This window comes from Homarus americanus, unplaced genomic scaffold (genome assembly GCF_018991925.1).
Source record: "Homarus americanus isolate GMGI-L3 unplaced genomic scaffold, GMGI_Hamer_2.0 scaffold46197, whole genome shotgun sequence".
Classification (NCBI taxonomy): Eukaryota; Metazoa; Arthropoda; class Malacostraca; order Decapoda; family Nephropidae; genus Homarus; species Homarus americanus.
In genome coordinates this window covers 6,251,458-6,267,894 of record NW_024723050.1, presented here as the reverse complement: position 1 = coordinate 6,267,894, position 16,437 = coordinate 6,251,458, and the positions used below count along the sequence as shown (strand labels likewise).

The 16,437-nt window shown below is 37.8% G+C and overlaps 1 protein-coding gene across 1 annotated transcript in view; it reads right to left on the bottom strand.

Moving 5' to 3' along the window:
• The window catches only part of LOC121863314 (immunoglobulin domain-containing protein oig-4-like), a 46,587-nt gene that overhangs the window by 7,294 nt on the left and 22,856 nt on the right, over positions 1-16,437 (bottom strand). Inside the window, exon 3 of the mRNA XM_042361933.1 lies at positions 1,990-2,139. Coding sequence (XP_042217867.1) covers positions 1,990-2,139 — 150 coding nt within the window. The remainder of the gene's footprint in view (positions 1-1,989; positions 2,140-16,437) is intronic.

Below are 16,437 nucleotides of genomic sequence, written 5' to 3'. Positions count from 1 at the left end.
ACAATAAATGCCTTAATCTTGGCAGGCTACTGTATACGTTTTGAGACGATCGCTGATTGGCTTAGAGGATGTAAACAACAAAGATGTGGCGGACTTTATCGTCGGTTCTTTTTTATTGTTTGATTGATTTTTTTCATGAAACTATATTATTATACAGTATTTAATAAATTAATATATTTTTCCTGTCCGTTAAATGAAAGCCTGTTAGCCAAGGCTCCATTAAACCAGGTATGATATACATAGGATACAAGGATCTAACCTTCCAAATTCCTGTAACTTCAAACAGTTCTCTAATGTCACACTGGGCATTGGGATATTCTTAGTCTAGCCAGTGACCCAGCTTCTCTAGTAGAATGGGGGTCACATTTCCCTCAAAGAACTCATTCATGAACCAATAACCCATTTAATGAAGCATTGGGCTATAGCTGTGCAGAATATGATGATAAACTCCTGATATAACCAAGAAGCACCAAAGCCTAAGATCCTAAAACAAAGCAAGTAGTAACTGACTCTTTAACAAACCTCAAAAGCATCACAAAACTGAAACTAAATGTGGATTCTGAACCAGGTAAAAGAACAATACTAAGAAGTTGCACACATTGATTTTGTAAATCTTGGACATTAGAATAATATCAACTCTTCATCCAGACTCCAAATTGGACAAGGAATCTGAATAGGTTTTGGGCAGTTAAATTAGAAAAGAGAACTAAATGCAATTTGACCAAAAAGGAGCCTAAGTTGTTTAATTACTGTATCTGGAGCATCTGAGAGATAGGAGAGAGCAGATAAATCTGTAACAATGTATAATTAGTTGAAGTGAAGATAGAGAAGTAGGTAATTATCCTAATGTTGCACAGAGGTCCAATTGTGGATTAATTTCCAGAGAAAGAATCCATAAAAGTAATTATCTAACATTCTTTTAGATGACATCATCTTATTCCTATACATAGCATCTGCCTTTAAATTCTATGTTCCCCAAAATATTTCTAGCCGTAGGTGAACAGGAGAGCTCTCTCACAAGTTGTATCAAGACACTGGAGATTTCCAAAGAGGGCAAGCCTTGAGGACCCTTATTATTTAATGCATGCAAGACTGCAGATGTTTTTATTATGCAACATGATCCTCTCAAACCTTTTGTCTTCTATTTTTGAGGTAGCCTGGAGGGACTAAAATCATTTTCAAGCTGATCTGCAGTCATCTCACAAATAAACTAAACTCCATGTCACAGTTCTCACTGAGCAATGGAAACTCCAGACTTAATTTGACATATCCATCCAGGGAAATAAATTTGGCTCTGGGCTGCTCCTAAGGACATTCAAAGACAACTGTCTTCTGCACTTCTACTTATTTAAAGCCACCTTGTTTCACAACTTTGATTCTAGTGACTGATTCTGTTTCAAAATGCTGTATCTAACTTTTGGTAAAAACTACCTAGACCTATTACTGTGAAGATGTGATAATTCACAAAAAATAAATTAATGTTTTTAAATTTGTGGGTACCTGTACGTACCTCTATTACTACAGTAATATCCCGGTTAGCACTACCCGATAGAGTGCTCTTGCACTCGGAAGTTCCAGAAATTGTCTATTACTTCATCTCTCTAACCTGGAAAAATATCCTCCATCCCAGGAATTTTTCTTGGAATTTCCAGAAAATGTGCCTGTTTTTCATCTCTCAAACCCGGAAAAACTCCCCCATCCATGGAATTTTCTGGGTATTGGGAAAATTCTCCTGTAATTTTCCAGAAAATGTGCCCCTTGGAAAATCGTTCTCAAAGCTGGAATTTTCGTAAAAGTTCCGGCTTTTGGAAACGATTTCCCGAGAAAATTTCAATTCCGGCTATCGGAGAGTTCCGGGTCTGAGGGTTTCCGGCTAACAGAGATATTAATATGAGATAATTTACAAGTAATTAAGATTTAAAGAATTTTAATGAATTATCTCTACAAATTATAGGGTCACTGAATAATAATCTTATTGATTGCTCTTACCTGCATATATCTGTGAGCATAAAGTTCAACACCATCTTTAAACCATGTTATCTGTGGTAATGGAGAACCTCTGGCAACACACAGAAACACTATCTTGTGACCCAGCACATACTGGTAGTTGAAGTGGGATGATTTTGTAATTTTGGCCCCCTGTAAGTAGTAATTGGCAGTTATTAATTATTGAATATTTGTATTAAAGTGTAGTTGCCTGAAGCAGTGGCAAAGTTTTGTTAATAGTGGATATTTTTTATGTGTTTGATTATCAATTATTTATAAACACAGTGGCATTCAACCATCATGGGTTGAATAGCTTGATCTACGCAGCCGGGACAGTTACATAGACAATCAAACTATTCAACCGTGAACGTACAATTGACAAGACCAGACGTAAACAAAAGTTTTCAGAATGAAATGTGTTTATTTATATCTGCTGTGTAGCTTGTTTCTGTGAAAGTTATTTTCACATTGTACACTTATTTACAGTGAGCAAAAATTGAAAATCCGGTTTTTATTGGCAAAGGAATTTACAGGTACTCCTCGACTTAAGACCTACTCGACTTATGAACACCCGGACATACGACCGCCGCAGTTGGTACCAAAAATTTGTCAAATTCTGTACGTATTGTCTCGTACCGAAACGTTTCCGTCCTGTACGACACCGTGGCGTGGGCTGGGCTGCCTATTGGTGTACAGCGTCCACGCCATAGCGCGCTCAGTTGGTGTTTGGCCGTCGTTGTTGTCGTTAGTGTTCGCTCTGTGTGCTGACAATATTTTTGTTTCTAATTCCCTTTAAAATGACTGGCAAGCGTAAAAGTGAGAATGCTGGTGGTGCTCAGAAGAAAAAGAGACAGTCAATTACTTTTGAGATGAAAATGAAAATAATAATGCAATATGAAAATGGAAAAATGGTAGCAACCATTTCACTCGACCTTGGCTTCTCTCACTCGACAATATCAACAATTTTGAAGGACAAGGAACGAATTTGTGAGGTAGTGAAAGGATCAGCACCTATAAAGGGAACACTAGTAACGAAAAAAAGACAAGGTCCTATTCATGAGATGGAAAAATTACTTGTGATATGGATGGAAGATTAGATACAAAAGCATGTACCCTTAAGCCTTCTAACCCTACAGGCTAAGGCAAGAAGCCTTTTCGAAAGCCTGAAGGAGCAGGCAGGCGATGAGTGCGACCAAACCTTCACAGCAAGTCATGGGTGGTTCCAAAGGTTTAAGAACTGCTACAGTTTGCACAGTGTAAAGGTGAGTGGAGAGGCAGCAAGTGTTGATGTGGGTGTTGCTGAAGCTTTTAAAGAGGAGCTAGATCGTGTCATCGTGAAAGGAAATTATTTGCCTGAGCAAATATTTAATGTGGATGAAACTGGCTTATTCTGGAAGTGCATGCCAGAACGGACATACATCCACAAAGAGGTGAAAACAATGCCGGGATTCAAGGCATTCAAGGACCGTATCACACTTCTGTTGGAGGGGAATGTAGCTGGTTTCAAAATTAAGCCCTTCATGATATATCATTCAGAGAACCCAAGGGCTTTTAAACATGTCAACAAGCACACACTGCCACTGTTTTATAGCAGTAATAAGAAAGCATGGATGACCCTAGTACTGTTTGAGGATTGGTTCCTGACTTGTTTCATTCCACGAACCAAGGAGTATTGTCTGCAACAAGGGATTGCATTCAAGATTTTGTTAATTTGGGATAATGCTCCAGACACCCACCACACCTGGACGACCTGCACCCTGATGTTAAGGTAGTCTACATTCCACTTAACACTACCTCTATCATCCAACCCATGGATCAAGGTGCTATTGCTGCTTTTAAAGCGAATTATTTATGTACGACCTTCGCTCAGGCTGTTGCTGCTACTGAAGGCGAGAAAACGCTCAGAGAGTTTTGGAAGGACTACAACATTTTGAAATGTATAAAGATCATAGCTGCAGCATGGGATCAGGTTACAGGTCAGTGCATGAATGGAATATGGAAGAAAGTCCTGAAAAGATATGTGAACAGTTTCAGAGGATTTAATGAAGATGAAGTAATTTCTGTGATTAGTAACAAGATAGTGGAGTTGGGTAAGCAGCTGGAGTTAGAAATTGATATTGAAGATGTTGAGCATTTGGTCGAAAGTGTAGCAGAAGAGCTAAGTAACGAGGATCTTATTGAACTGGAAGCACAGAAAATTGCAGAGGAAGAAGAGAGTCAAAATGTAGAAGAAGAACCTGCACCCACAAAGAAATTTTCAGTGAAACAAATGGCACAAGCATTTCCTACGATTAATAAGGGGATGGAAATGACGGAATGGATCAAAATGTTGAGCGTTTTGCAAAAGTTGACAGAATGATCCAAGATGCACTTGCTTGCTAAAGGGAGATTTACAATGAAAAGAAAAAGCAAACTGTGCAGTCTAAATTGGACATATATTTTAAGAAGTCCCCCAGTGCTGTCTCCTCACGCCCCACTAGTGTTGCCTCTTCACTCCCTAAAGATGGTCCAATACCTTCAACAAGCAAGTTTCCCCTGTATGTTAACCTGCCTGAAGAAAGCGACATTGATGACCCACCCAGCCCTGTCTCCTCCTCTGCTTCATCTAGTTAATGTAGCCTCCATGTATAATTAAAAAATTATGGGGGCCCCATGTGCATTCAGCTGACTACATTAAAGGTAAGTGCACAGTAACACTGTATTCATTCTTCATTATTGATTACTTTTACTGTACTGTATTTCATTTAAGAAAGAGCAAAAATTTTATCTTTTGTGCAAAATATATGACGTTTATATTCAAATTATTCACTGTCTTGCAAGGATTCCAGCAATGCAAATTATAATCTCCTAACTTTAGTCTGAGAAATTATATGAGATAAACACTGTAAGCCTACAGGAAAGCCCCAAACCTTTTTCTGAGGCAGGTGCAGGGGGAGCGAGCAAGAGAGCTGGGAAAAGGGGGGGGGAGGGGAGGTGAGTTGTACTTTGACAGTTAGTGTGTCTGGTGAAGTATTAATTTTTTTTTAGTTTTTCTTTTTGCTCATAAAATTCCATAGATATGACCGGGGAGAATATAATTTACATTGCTGGAATTCTTATAAGATAGTTATTAATTTGAATGTAAACATGCAATAGTTTGCACTAGACAAAAATTTTAGTAATCATTTTGTACATTATTCTGATTACATGTATAGTTCAGCTTTGCCCTTAGGACAATGTGCGCATGTAAATGAGTTTCAATAAATGAATAAAGTTACACATATCGAGCCAAAAATAATAGTTGAAAAACTTTATGTAGACAGAGCTTGGATGGCTAAATTTTAGAATGACCAATAATTTTGATACGGTATAAAAAAATACACAAATATTAAAGAGCACAATTTTCTTGATACAGTATTTACTCCATTGGAAACGAATGTAAACATAGAAGATATTACTGAATTGGCTGAGTACCTCCTCAGGTTATCAGCTGATGTTCAAAACAAAACGTGATTTTCATAAGGATTTCGTTAATCAATTTTTTTTTGTTAACCGAATTGAAGATTCTTATGGAAGGTAATTCGTTAACCGAAATTTCGTTAACCGAGGCGTTCGTTAACCGAGGGACCACTGTATACAGTAGTACCCCGCTTAACGCGGTCAATAAAACCCACAGGGTACCGTGTTAAGTGAAAACCGCGCTAAGTGAACAACAGAACATATGGGATAAATTCCAATAGAAACTGGCCCGACCCCAAACTCCACTTTTTCCAAAACAATACCTATGTTCTAGTAAAAATAACATCTTAATTTTATGATGGTACATGCACACAATTAATACTTAAGAGAAATAGAGAAATACAGTCGCCAAGTTAATGTCCATTCAAATAATGGACTCAACTCCATCCCTCTTCTCACACTACTGCTGGCTCTTCCCTCTCTGAGAAATTTTTGGGGAAAACCACTAAATTTTAATAAATAATACCTCAAACTAAAGTTAGATAATACAATTGACATTGCTGGATTCCTTTAAGACCAGGAATATTTTGAATATAAAATGTCATATATTTTGCACAAAGGTGGGGGTGGGGCGAATCTAAAAATAGCTCTCGAGCCGGACACTCACCGCGTATACGTGGAAAAAAACGCGTTAAGTGAAAGTTCGGCTCTGGTGAGGCACCGCGTATACGGTAAAACGCGCTAAGCGGAACCGCGTTAAGCTGGGTAATGCTGTATATATATTTATATATAAATCAACGACCTCACCAGCCAGGACTCAACCCTCAACCTTATGCGTGTGACTAGGGATTGCTACCACCTTGCCTTAGTCTTCTCCCTTCCCTCCTACCATCCAACTCTGAATTATCTTCCCATTCTGTTGATACAGTGTGTCCATAACACCTCAGCAAACCCTGATCTCCAGTTTTCCTCTTTTTTTTTTTTTTCTCATTTATGCATCACTTCCTTGTTTCTATAATCATTATTCTCTACAATCTTTTCAACTCTCATAATAAATGCCCTCAAATAAGTCATTTCTCTTTGCTTCTTTCTCTTGTATTCAACAAGTCCACTGAAAACCCCCCATCTTTGCTCTATTTTGATTTGGTTCACACTTCATTCATTTCTCAGTTCACCAATCACCATCTTTCCTTTTTGTGGTTCAATACATTACTCACGATTCCATTTACTGATACCTCCATTAAATTCTCCCCATGTCTACTTCTGTTCATCACCTTTCTTTTGTTCATATTATCTGTTAAGTTTCTCCTTCCTTGCATTTTCCGAAACTTATTCTCTAACATTTGCAATTTTTTCTACCAAGTTGTCTGCTAGATAAGTGTTATCTGCAAACAGCAGTTGACCACCACCCATTTATTTCCTGTACCATTATCTACTCCTTTACTCTTGATTTCACCTCTTTTGTTACCCCGTTCATAAAAATGCTGAACAGTCTTCATGACATTATGCATCATACTATAAGCTTTTTCTAGAACCATAACTGTCATGAACAGATTCGTCCAATTCTTCAGAAACTTTCACTCATATTCTTTAATACAAACACCAAAATGATTTGTCTTTTTTTTTTAATCAACTCTGCTCTTCTCCTAGTACACCCTTTGATTTGGCTACAATTCCCTCATTATGTACTGTTTAGTTTCCATGAATTATTTTTCTTCATTTCTATGACCTATCTCATTACACATCAGTCATCCTCATCATCTCTCCCTTTGTACATGGGAATTCTACATCCTCTCTGTCATTCCTTTGCTATGAAAGCTTTGTTGCCCCATTGATGTATACAATCTATAAATTCATTCCTTTTTTTTCCACAGTATTATTTTTCCAATTTCTTTGTTTATTGAAGAATTACTGTACTTTTATAAATGACACATTTAGGAATTAGTTTGCGTGCGTGCGCATATAAAGTAAATCTCAAGCCTGTAAACGAAACCTTCATTAAAAGATGGAAACACAAGTGTGAAAATAGCCTTAAAACATGGATTATGGTAATGATGAAAATGAATTTCTGTACCCAGTGATATCATCAAATTTGTTCACAAGGAGTAAGATTATAGTGAACATACAGACAGTCCTCCATTATAAGGTGGGGGGGGTTATGTTGTGGTTGTTTTTCAACTCCTAATTTGGGGTAGATAAACTTTCTTCAATTTTTTTTTTTTTTTACTCCTTTACATGCACACACAATCCTACATACATAATGTACAAAAAGAAAAGAAAGGATGAAATAACCACAGTATCATAAGGTCAAAAATATAAAAAGAATAAACATTTCTTTGTGTGTGAGAGCAAGAGGGGGAGTGTTGCTAAGTGTTGGGGGAGTGTTCGCAGCTGGGCTAAGTTGCTATGGCTAGGCTTGAGGGTGACCAGCATCTGTTCAAAGGACGGCTGTGTTAAACTTTGAATTAGCTTTTCCTTAATTGTTTTAGCTGCATCTTTTCATCTAGATAGTATTTTATTAATGTTTTTAATATGTTAGGTACAGTTAATAAATTACCGAAGTTGTGTACTATTTATCATTAGGTAGGTACCACCGCTAACGTACTCGTAGGTTTTTTGTTGTTTGTGAACCGATTTCATAATTTTGGGGTATGATATTGGAGTTTTCCTGTCATTGGGGAACCAAACTCTATTTTTGCCGTATGTTTTTCTGTGCTCTATACGAAAATTCACATAACAATTGTTTTTTCAGGAACCTAACCCATTCATATAGCGAGGGATATCTGTACAGTACTCATTTTTGAGAGGCTTTGCTTTCACAGGATTTGATTTTTTATGATATTTTATCTGAAGAAGAAATGCCAAACTTATCCATTAAACATTTTATTCTTTCCACTGACATCAGGTAAAACTATGGGACACTAAACACATGTGTTCCCACAGTCAAAATATCTTAAAACAGTGTCTTACCACTGCTTCACCTCGCAATCCTGAGACCCATGATAACTAAAGCACTTCATATATTTTATTTTTAGGTTGTTTAACCACTTTTAATACAGTACAGAACTATATGTTGGATTTTGTTTGATTGTCTTTATAAACTGACCAGGTCCATTACAGGAAGACTTGAGATGTTTGTGGCAACAGCTCAGCATCTTCTCATGCAAAAAAAAATTATGAAAAATGCAAAAAAAAAAATTATGAAAAATGCAAAAAAAAAAATGTAACTTCAGATTTTCTTTTGTATATTAGAACCTGGGACAAGATTTTTTTATACCGTAACTCTGGATTTTTCATAAACCAAATCTTCATAATAGAGGGCTGCCTGCACATGGAAAGATATATATAGAGACAGCTCTGTATAACTACAAGTGAGAATTATGTACAGGTATATATAGTAGTAATTAATGCTATGAACCAGAACCTGATGCAGGTGTTCCTTATTATCTGATTGGGTTAGAGGTTCCTTGAAAGACATTTGGTTATCAAATATTCAGATAGCGAATAAGCCGTTTTTTTCTAAAAAACAGTTTTTGTGATATAGTCCAGAATGCGACGTCTAGCTTTATACCTAGGTATGCAAATGCCTAGCAATAACTCGCAAGGCTAACATACAGGCAATTAAAACATCTAATAATTACTCAACGCAATATTAGGAGTGCACGTCACTACCTGGCATTTAATTGCAATTCTCAAAACCCCCTCCGTCACACGCATTGCTACCGTCATCTCTTGCCCTAGGGCGAGCAGTAAACAAATGTCAACTCTAGAGGGGTGGAGATGGGTTGGATGTGGACATCGCATTCTGGACTATATTACAAAAACTGGTTTTTAGAAAAAAAATGGCATTTTGTTCAATCCAGAATGCGACGTCTAGCTTTGATTACCCGAGCAGGAGGTGGAGAGGAAGGTGACATTGCGTATAAGGCTTTGCTAGCTTAGGTCCAGATTATAATTATAAACTTTTTTAGAATATTTTCCAATATTAGGAACATTTACCGGAAGGTAAAATGTTAATTTACATATCCCAATTAGGATACTCACTTTTTCTGATGAGGAAGAAGAAGGTCCTGGTTGTGGAGATTGACTAGGTGGAGGAGGGGACCCCAGTACCACCACATGTGAAGCATCTTTCAAAGATAGATGAAGATAGCTGTTTGGAAAGTTTTTTTTTATGAAGATTTCCAAGAGCCCACTTCTTTGATCTGACTGAGGCTCATATGCCACAGAAAGGCCACAGACCCTGCATATTTCCTGGTGTCATGTGCCAAAAATTTCTTGCCAGGGTCTGCTTTACTCACTAACTGAGATAATTATTTTGTCATTTGACTAGGAAACAATTTCTTACCACCCTGTGATGAGAATACATAGGGGCCTCGATTAGGGAATCTGGTTAACCATTCTTGAAGATACCTAACTGGGCACATTATATGAGGAACCCTTGTCTCATCCATTAGCCGTTTTATCCTGATAGGTTAAGCTTCAAAATCCTCCCTTTCATTTTTTCTTAGGATTTCCATAGGAAAAAATGTGACATCTTCCTCAGAAAATACCAATAATGATGGATTATTGGAAATTTAAATCAGCTCACTGATTCTCATACCTGTTGCTATTGCTAGAAGGAAGGCTGCTTTCCGGAGCAATCTGTCCCGGTTCAAATTTACAGTATTACCCCGCCTAACGCGGTTTCACTTAACGCGTTTTATCATATACGCGGTGCCTCGCCAGAGCTGAACTTTCACTTAACACGGATTTTTTCCACATATACGCGGTGAGTGTCCGGCTCGAGACGCTATTTTTAGATTTGCCCCACCCGCCACCCGCCACCCTGCCTGACTGCCTGTTTTAGCTCATAAAATTCATACAAATTACCCGGCCAGAATATAATTTACATTGCTGGAATTCTTATAATTTGGTGATCATTTTGAATATAAACATCATATATTTTGCATTAGAAATACAAATTTTAGATAAAATGTTTTCTCTAGTAAATATGTTATCTTTTGTGCAAAATATATGACATTTATATTCAAAATATTCCTGGTCTTACAAGGAATCCAGCAATGTCAATTATATTATCCTAACTTTAGTTTGAGGTATTATTTATTAAAATTTAGTGGTTTTCCCACACATCTCCTTGGGACGGTTGGTGGGGGGGGAGGGAGGGACCGACCGACCATCTGTTACCCCGTGAAGAATATATTTTTTTTTTATTAACTGAAGATATTTGTTTTAGCTCATAAAATTCATACAAATTACCCGGTCAGAATATAATTTACATTGCTGGAATTCTTATAATTTGATGATCATTTTGAATATAAACATCATATATTTTGCATTAGACATACAAATTTTAGATAAAATGTTTTCTCTAGTAAATATGTTATCTTTTGTGCAAAATATATGACATTTATATTCAAAATATTCCTGGTCTTACAAGGAATCCAGCAATGTCAATTATATTATCCTAACTTTAATCTGAGGTATTATTTAATACAAAATGTTAAAATTTATTTTTTTCACCCACTCTTCTCTTGAAGGGAGGATTGGTGGGGGGTGGGGGGGAGGGTTGGGACTGACCGCGCGGTTGGAAGAGGGGGGAGGCAAGGTGGGGTACTTTGATTGACAGATAGTGTCCTGAAGAATATTTTTTTTTTATTAACTGAAGATATTTGTTTTAGCTCATAAAATTCATACAAATTACCCGGCCAGAATATAATTTACATTGCTGGAATTCTTATAATTTGGTGATCATTTTGAATATAAACATCATATATTTTGCATTAGACATACAAATTTTAGATAAAATGTTTTCTCTAAGTAAATATGTTATCTTTTGTGCAAAATATATGACATTTATATTCAAAATATTCCTGGTCTTACAAGGAATCCAGCAATGTCAATTGTATTATCCTAACTTTAGTTTGAGGTATTATTTATTAAAATTTAGTGGTTTTCCCCCAAAAATTTCTCAGAGAGGGAAGAGCCAGCAGTGTAGTGTGAGAAGAGGGGGAGGGAGTTGAGTCCATTATTTGAATAGACATTAACTTGGCGACTGTATTTCTCTATTTCTCTTAAGTATTAATTGTGTGCATGTACCATCATAAAATTAAGATGTTATTTTTACTACAACATAGTTATGTGTCTTCAAAAAGTGGATTTTGGGGGTCGGGCTAGTTTCTATTGGAATTAATCCCATATGTTCTGTTGTTCACTTAACGCGGATTTCACTTAACACGGGACCCTCTGGGTTCTATTGACCGCGTTAAGTGGGGTACAACTGTATATTGTTAATTAGGCCCCATATGAAATTTATTAACTTTATCTAGAGACCAAGGTGGGATTCTCTTAGGCTGAGGGGGTCTCTGAATGAAAAAGGACGATCTGAGCATTTGATAAATTCTTTGGCTCAAAGTAATATTAAAACCCCATGCCAGAGGGTCAACCAATGCTGATTTATAAGATGCAATTGTCGATCCTTGATGGCCTTTAACCCTTAACAGAAAATCTAAAAATTCTAACACCACTGTTTCCGACAATGTGATTGGATTCGTTAACCTGATAAATTGTTGAAAAAGTTTCCAAGCTTTCTCATATTGCATAGAAGTTTGGGGTCTATGACCTGCTATCACTTGGTTAGCTACATTGGACTTACCCAACAATCTATTTAAACATCTTTTGAGAAACTCCAAGCATGAAGTGCCAAGGATATCTTGAACTGAGGGTGCAGTACCTGGTCTAGACATCCTTGTTGCAATTGTAGTGGATGCGGGCACCAGTCCAACAGATCCAGACACCACGGTTGTAGGATCCAATATGGTGCAATTAAGAGGACCTTTCCTTGGACGGATCTGAGTTTGTGAATCACTTTGCACTTTTGGCAACATTTTCACAGGTGGGAACAGATAGATTGAATTCCAACGGTTCCAATCTATGAGTAGAGCATTTCTTAAAAGATTCGATCGTTCCAGAGATGCATAAGTTGGCATCTTGTGATTGTTTTGTGAGGCAAAGATCTATTTGTGGAGTCCCAAACTTCCTCACTAGACTCTTGAACTTCGATATCTTTAGGGACCATTCTGTTTCCGTCGATACTGGCCTGAGACGGGACAACGCATCTGCCCAATTGTTTTGTACTCCCGGTATGTGAGATGCTCTCAGGTAAAGTGTTTGTGTTACACAAACCTTGAAAATTTTTTCTGATAGGTTTAGAAGGGGCCAAGATCTGGTTGAGCCTTGATAATTGACACGAAACTCTGCTGTTCCGTTGTCCATGGCAAACAGAATTGTCCTGTTTTTTAAATTTGGGTTTGCAAACAAAAAGAATAGGACTACTGCTAATTCTTTTATGTTTATGTGTTTGTCCTTTTGAGGAATGGTATCCCTATCCTATTTCGGACGCGTCCGTACAAACGACCAAGTCTGTTTGAGGGGCAACCCAGGGAGATGAACCGATTAGATTGTCCACCATGACAGATGATTCTTGATCTGAATAGGGAGAAAAGAAGCAATATGTCTGTTTCTGTAAAGCAATTTCGACCCAAGATGAGTTAATTGCTTCCTCCTTAATGTGCCCAAAGAAACTACCTGTACTATGGTGGCAAAATTCAACAGACCCAGTATTTTTTTTTCTTTTTTTTTTTATAATCGTGCCAAGAAACCTCTTGCTTTACACAAAAGGCTTCTACTTGATTTATCACATCTGTTACTTATGCTTCTGGTAGACTGGCTGACTGCTGAATGGTATCCCAATGGAGACCTAACCAATTCAATTTGTGACTGTACCAGGTAAAAGAAAAATCAAGGTTTAACACTTACGTTAGGTTAGAAAAAATCAAGGTTAGGTTTGGTTTAACACTTGATAAATTGTTGAAAAAGATTCCAAGCTTTCTCATATTGCATAGAAGTTTGAGGTCTATGACCTGCTAATACTTGGTTAGCTATATTGGGATTACCCAACAACCTATTTAAACTCCTTTGAGAAACTTCAAGCGTGAAGTGTCAAGGATATCTCAAACTGAGAATGTAGTACCTGGTATAGACATCCTTGTTGCAAATGTAGCGGATTCGGGCACCAGTCCAACAAATCCAGGCACCAAGGTTGTATGATCCAATATGGTGCAATTAAGAGGACCTTGCCTTGGAAGGATCTAAGTTTGTGAACTACTTTGGGCAATATTTTCACAGGTGGGAACAGATAGATTGAATTCCAAAGGTTCCAATCTAAGAGTAGAGCATTTCCTAAAAGATTTGACTTCTCCAGAGATGCATAAAGTTGCATCTTATGATTTTTAAGGGAGGCAAAGAGATCTATCTTTGGAGTTCCAAACTTCTTCACTAGACTCTTGAACTCTGATACCTTTAGGGACCATTCTGTTTCTGTCGATACTGGCCGGGGACGGGACAACGCATCTGCCCAATTGTTTTCTACTCCCGGTATATAAGTTGCTTTGAGGTAAAGTGTTTGTGTTACAAAAACACTGAAGATATTTTCTGACAGTTGTAGAAAGGGCCAAGACCTGGTTGAGCCTTGATGATTGAGACAAAAGACTGCCGTTTTGTTGTCCAAGGCAAACAGGATCGCCATATTCTGTAAATTTGGGTTTGCCGACAAAAACAATAGGACCACTGCTAATTCTTTTACATTTATGTGTTTGTCCCAAAGGAAGTTGCTCCACTACCCTTGACTGAATTCCCCTATTGAGGAATGGTATCCCCATCCTATTTCGGATGCTTCCGTACAAACCACCAGACCTGTTTGAGGCGGAACCCATTAGATTGTCCAACTTTGTCCACCATAACAGATGATTCTTATCTGAATAGGGAGAGAAGAAGCAATATTTCTGCTTCTGTGAAGCAACTTTGAGCCCAGATGAAATAGTTGCTTTTTCCTTAACTTTCCCAATGGAACCACTACTGTGGCAAAATTCAACAGACCCAGAAGTTTTTATAATCGTGCCAAGAAACCTCTTGCTTTACACAAAAGGCTTCTACTTGGTTTATCACATCTGTTACTTTTGCTTCTGGTAGACTGACTGACTGCTGATTTGTATCCCACTGGAAACCTAACCAATCCAACTTTTGACATGGTATTAAATTTTATTTGACCTGGTTTTCTTTAGTCCCAGGTTTTAAAATAGTACTAGTGTACGTTGGGTCGCCCTTTGACAATCTTCGAAAGAGTTTCCCACTATCAGCCAATCATCTAGATAAGCAAAGGTTTTTATGCCCTCCGCAAGGATCTCTCTGGTGATGTTCGTCAGTTTTGTAAAGACTTTTGGCGCAATCGTCAGGCCAAATGGCATCACTGTGAATTGATAGCTTACATCCCCCACTTTGAACACTAGAAACTTTCTGTACCTGGGGGCAACAGGAACGTGATAATAGGCATCTTCGAGATCCACTTTGAGATCCAAGCATTGGGCGGAAGTAGATGCCTCAGATGATCGTAAGTGAGCATCTTGGGGGGGTCCCCTTTGATTGTCTTGTAAGCCTATATAGAAGAAGTCCATCTGTTTTCCCAACCCCCTAGATGACCCAGCTGTCTGGCTTCATTGGAAGGGAGTGGTCGCTGATGTGGTGGAATAAGGTCTCCTTCCACTTCTGAACAAACGGTAACCCCTATTACGTCTTTGATTATTTCCTCCTCTAAAGTTTTCTCTTGGTCGATAACTGAACCGAGCAGCTGGTCCTGTTCCCCTGTTAGATCTTCCTCTTTTAGATTTCTAAAAGGTCTGAGGACTCCTGGGAACACTAATATTGATAGCTTGCACAACAGCTGATCTATATTTAACCAATGATTGTTCATCAAACAAAGCAGGAGAAAGAGGGTAAGAACGTAGCATTAAATAAGCACTACCACTTGAAGCATTATTTGTGGCTTGCTTCCTTAGCTCGGCTTTAGTTTTAGGGCTTTCAACAACATATGAAAAATGAGTTGTACAGGAAATATGGGGTCCCTTGTAAAGCAGCAGCGAAACATTTGTCCACTTCTGAATTTTCTTCATAGACCAGCACAAACTTAGTTAATAACTGACACATCATAATTGTGGGAATGAATGTTAAGTCTTTCAATACATTAGCCCAGACTTCGTCTATTTCAGAGATCATCTTTGGACAAATATCAGGCCAAGAAAGTGTAGTATCACCTTCCAAAAACAATGAATGATGATCCACAGTTGCTTGTCCTTCCTGTCTCTTTGTAAGTGCTGAGAGATCAGGAAGTTTAGAAACATTTTCGTAAAATACCTTGAATAAGGAATCCACAGTAGTAGAAAACAAAGAAGACTTAGATCTTACCAATGTTACCCAAGGCCTGTTGGGATCATCCTTACACTCAATGTTATCCATCAGCTGCGTGGCAGTTGACAGCAGCCTGTTTCCACTCATAGCAACCAACACTTTTGCCCCAGGTGGAAGTGGTTGCCCAAATGTGAATAGGATGAAGTCAGTGTCAACAGGTTATTCCTGCTGAAGAGACTGAATACTATGATTAGAACCAGCCTATCGTCCTGATCCTGGAATCCACTGAAATCAGACTGAGTAGATAGAGGTTTTTGTAGACTTCCTACTGCCTTGTTGTCTGGAAAGTCCAATAATATTTTTTTTTTTTTTTTTAACAGAAGCAGGCTTGACTAAGTGGGGATTAAGTCTCTTACTTAACACCAATAAACCTAAACTTTCTGCCAACTTGGGATCTTTCCATTGTTTTACGTTTAAAAATTTACTCTTCAAGGCCTTATTCCACCTATTTTTAATTTGGATCTGCAATAATTCTTTCTTATCACCTGTAGCTTGATGAAATTGAAAATTTTTATCATAACAAACTGCACAATCCATTGGTGAAAATAGGTTATTTGAGACACAGCTGCCATGAATTATGCAAGCCACATGAGGAGCTATCTTAGTAATCCAAATGGCTCTACATTTTTTATTATTACATGTAGTATGGCCCCCTTGGGTCTTGGGTGAAACTACTACTACTGAATTCAATTTCTCTACTGACAGACAATT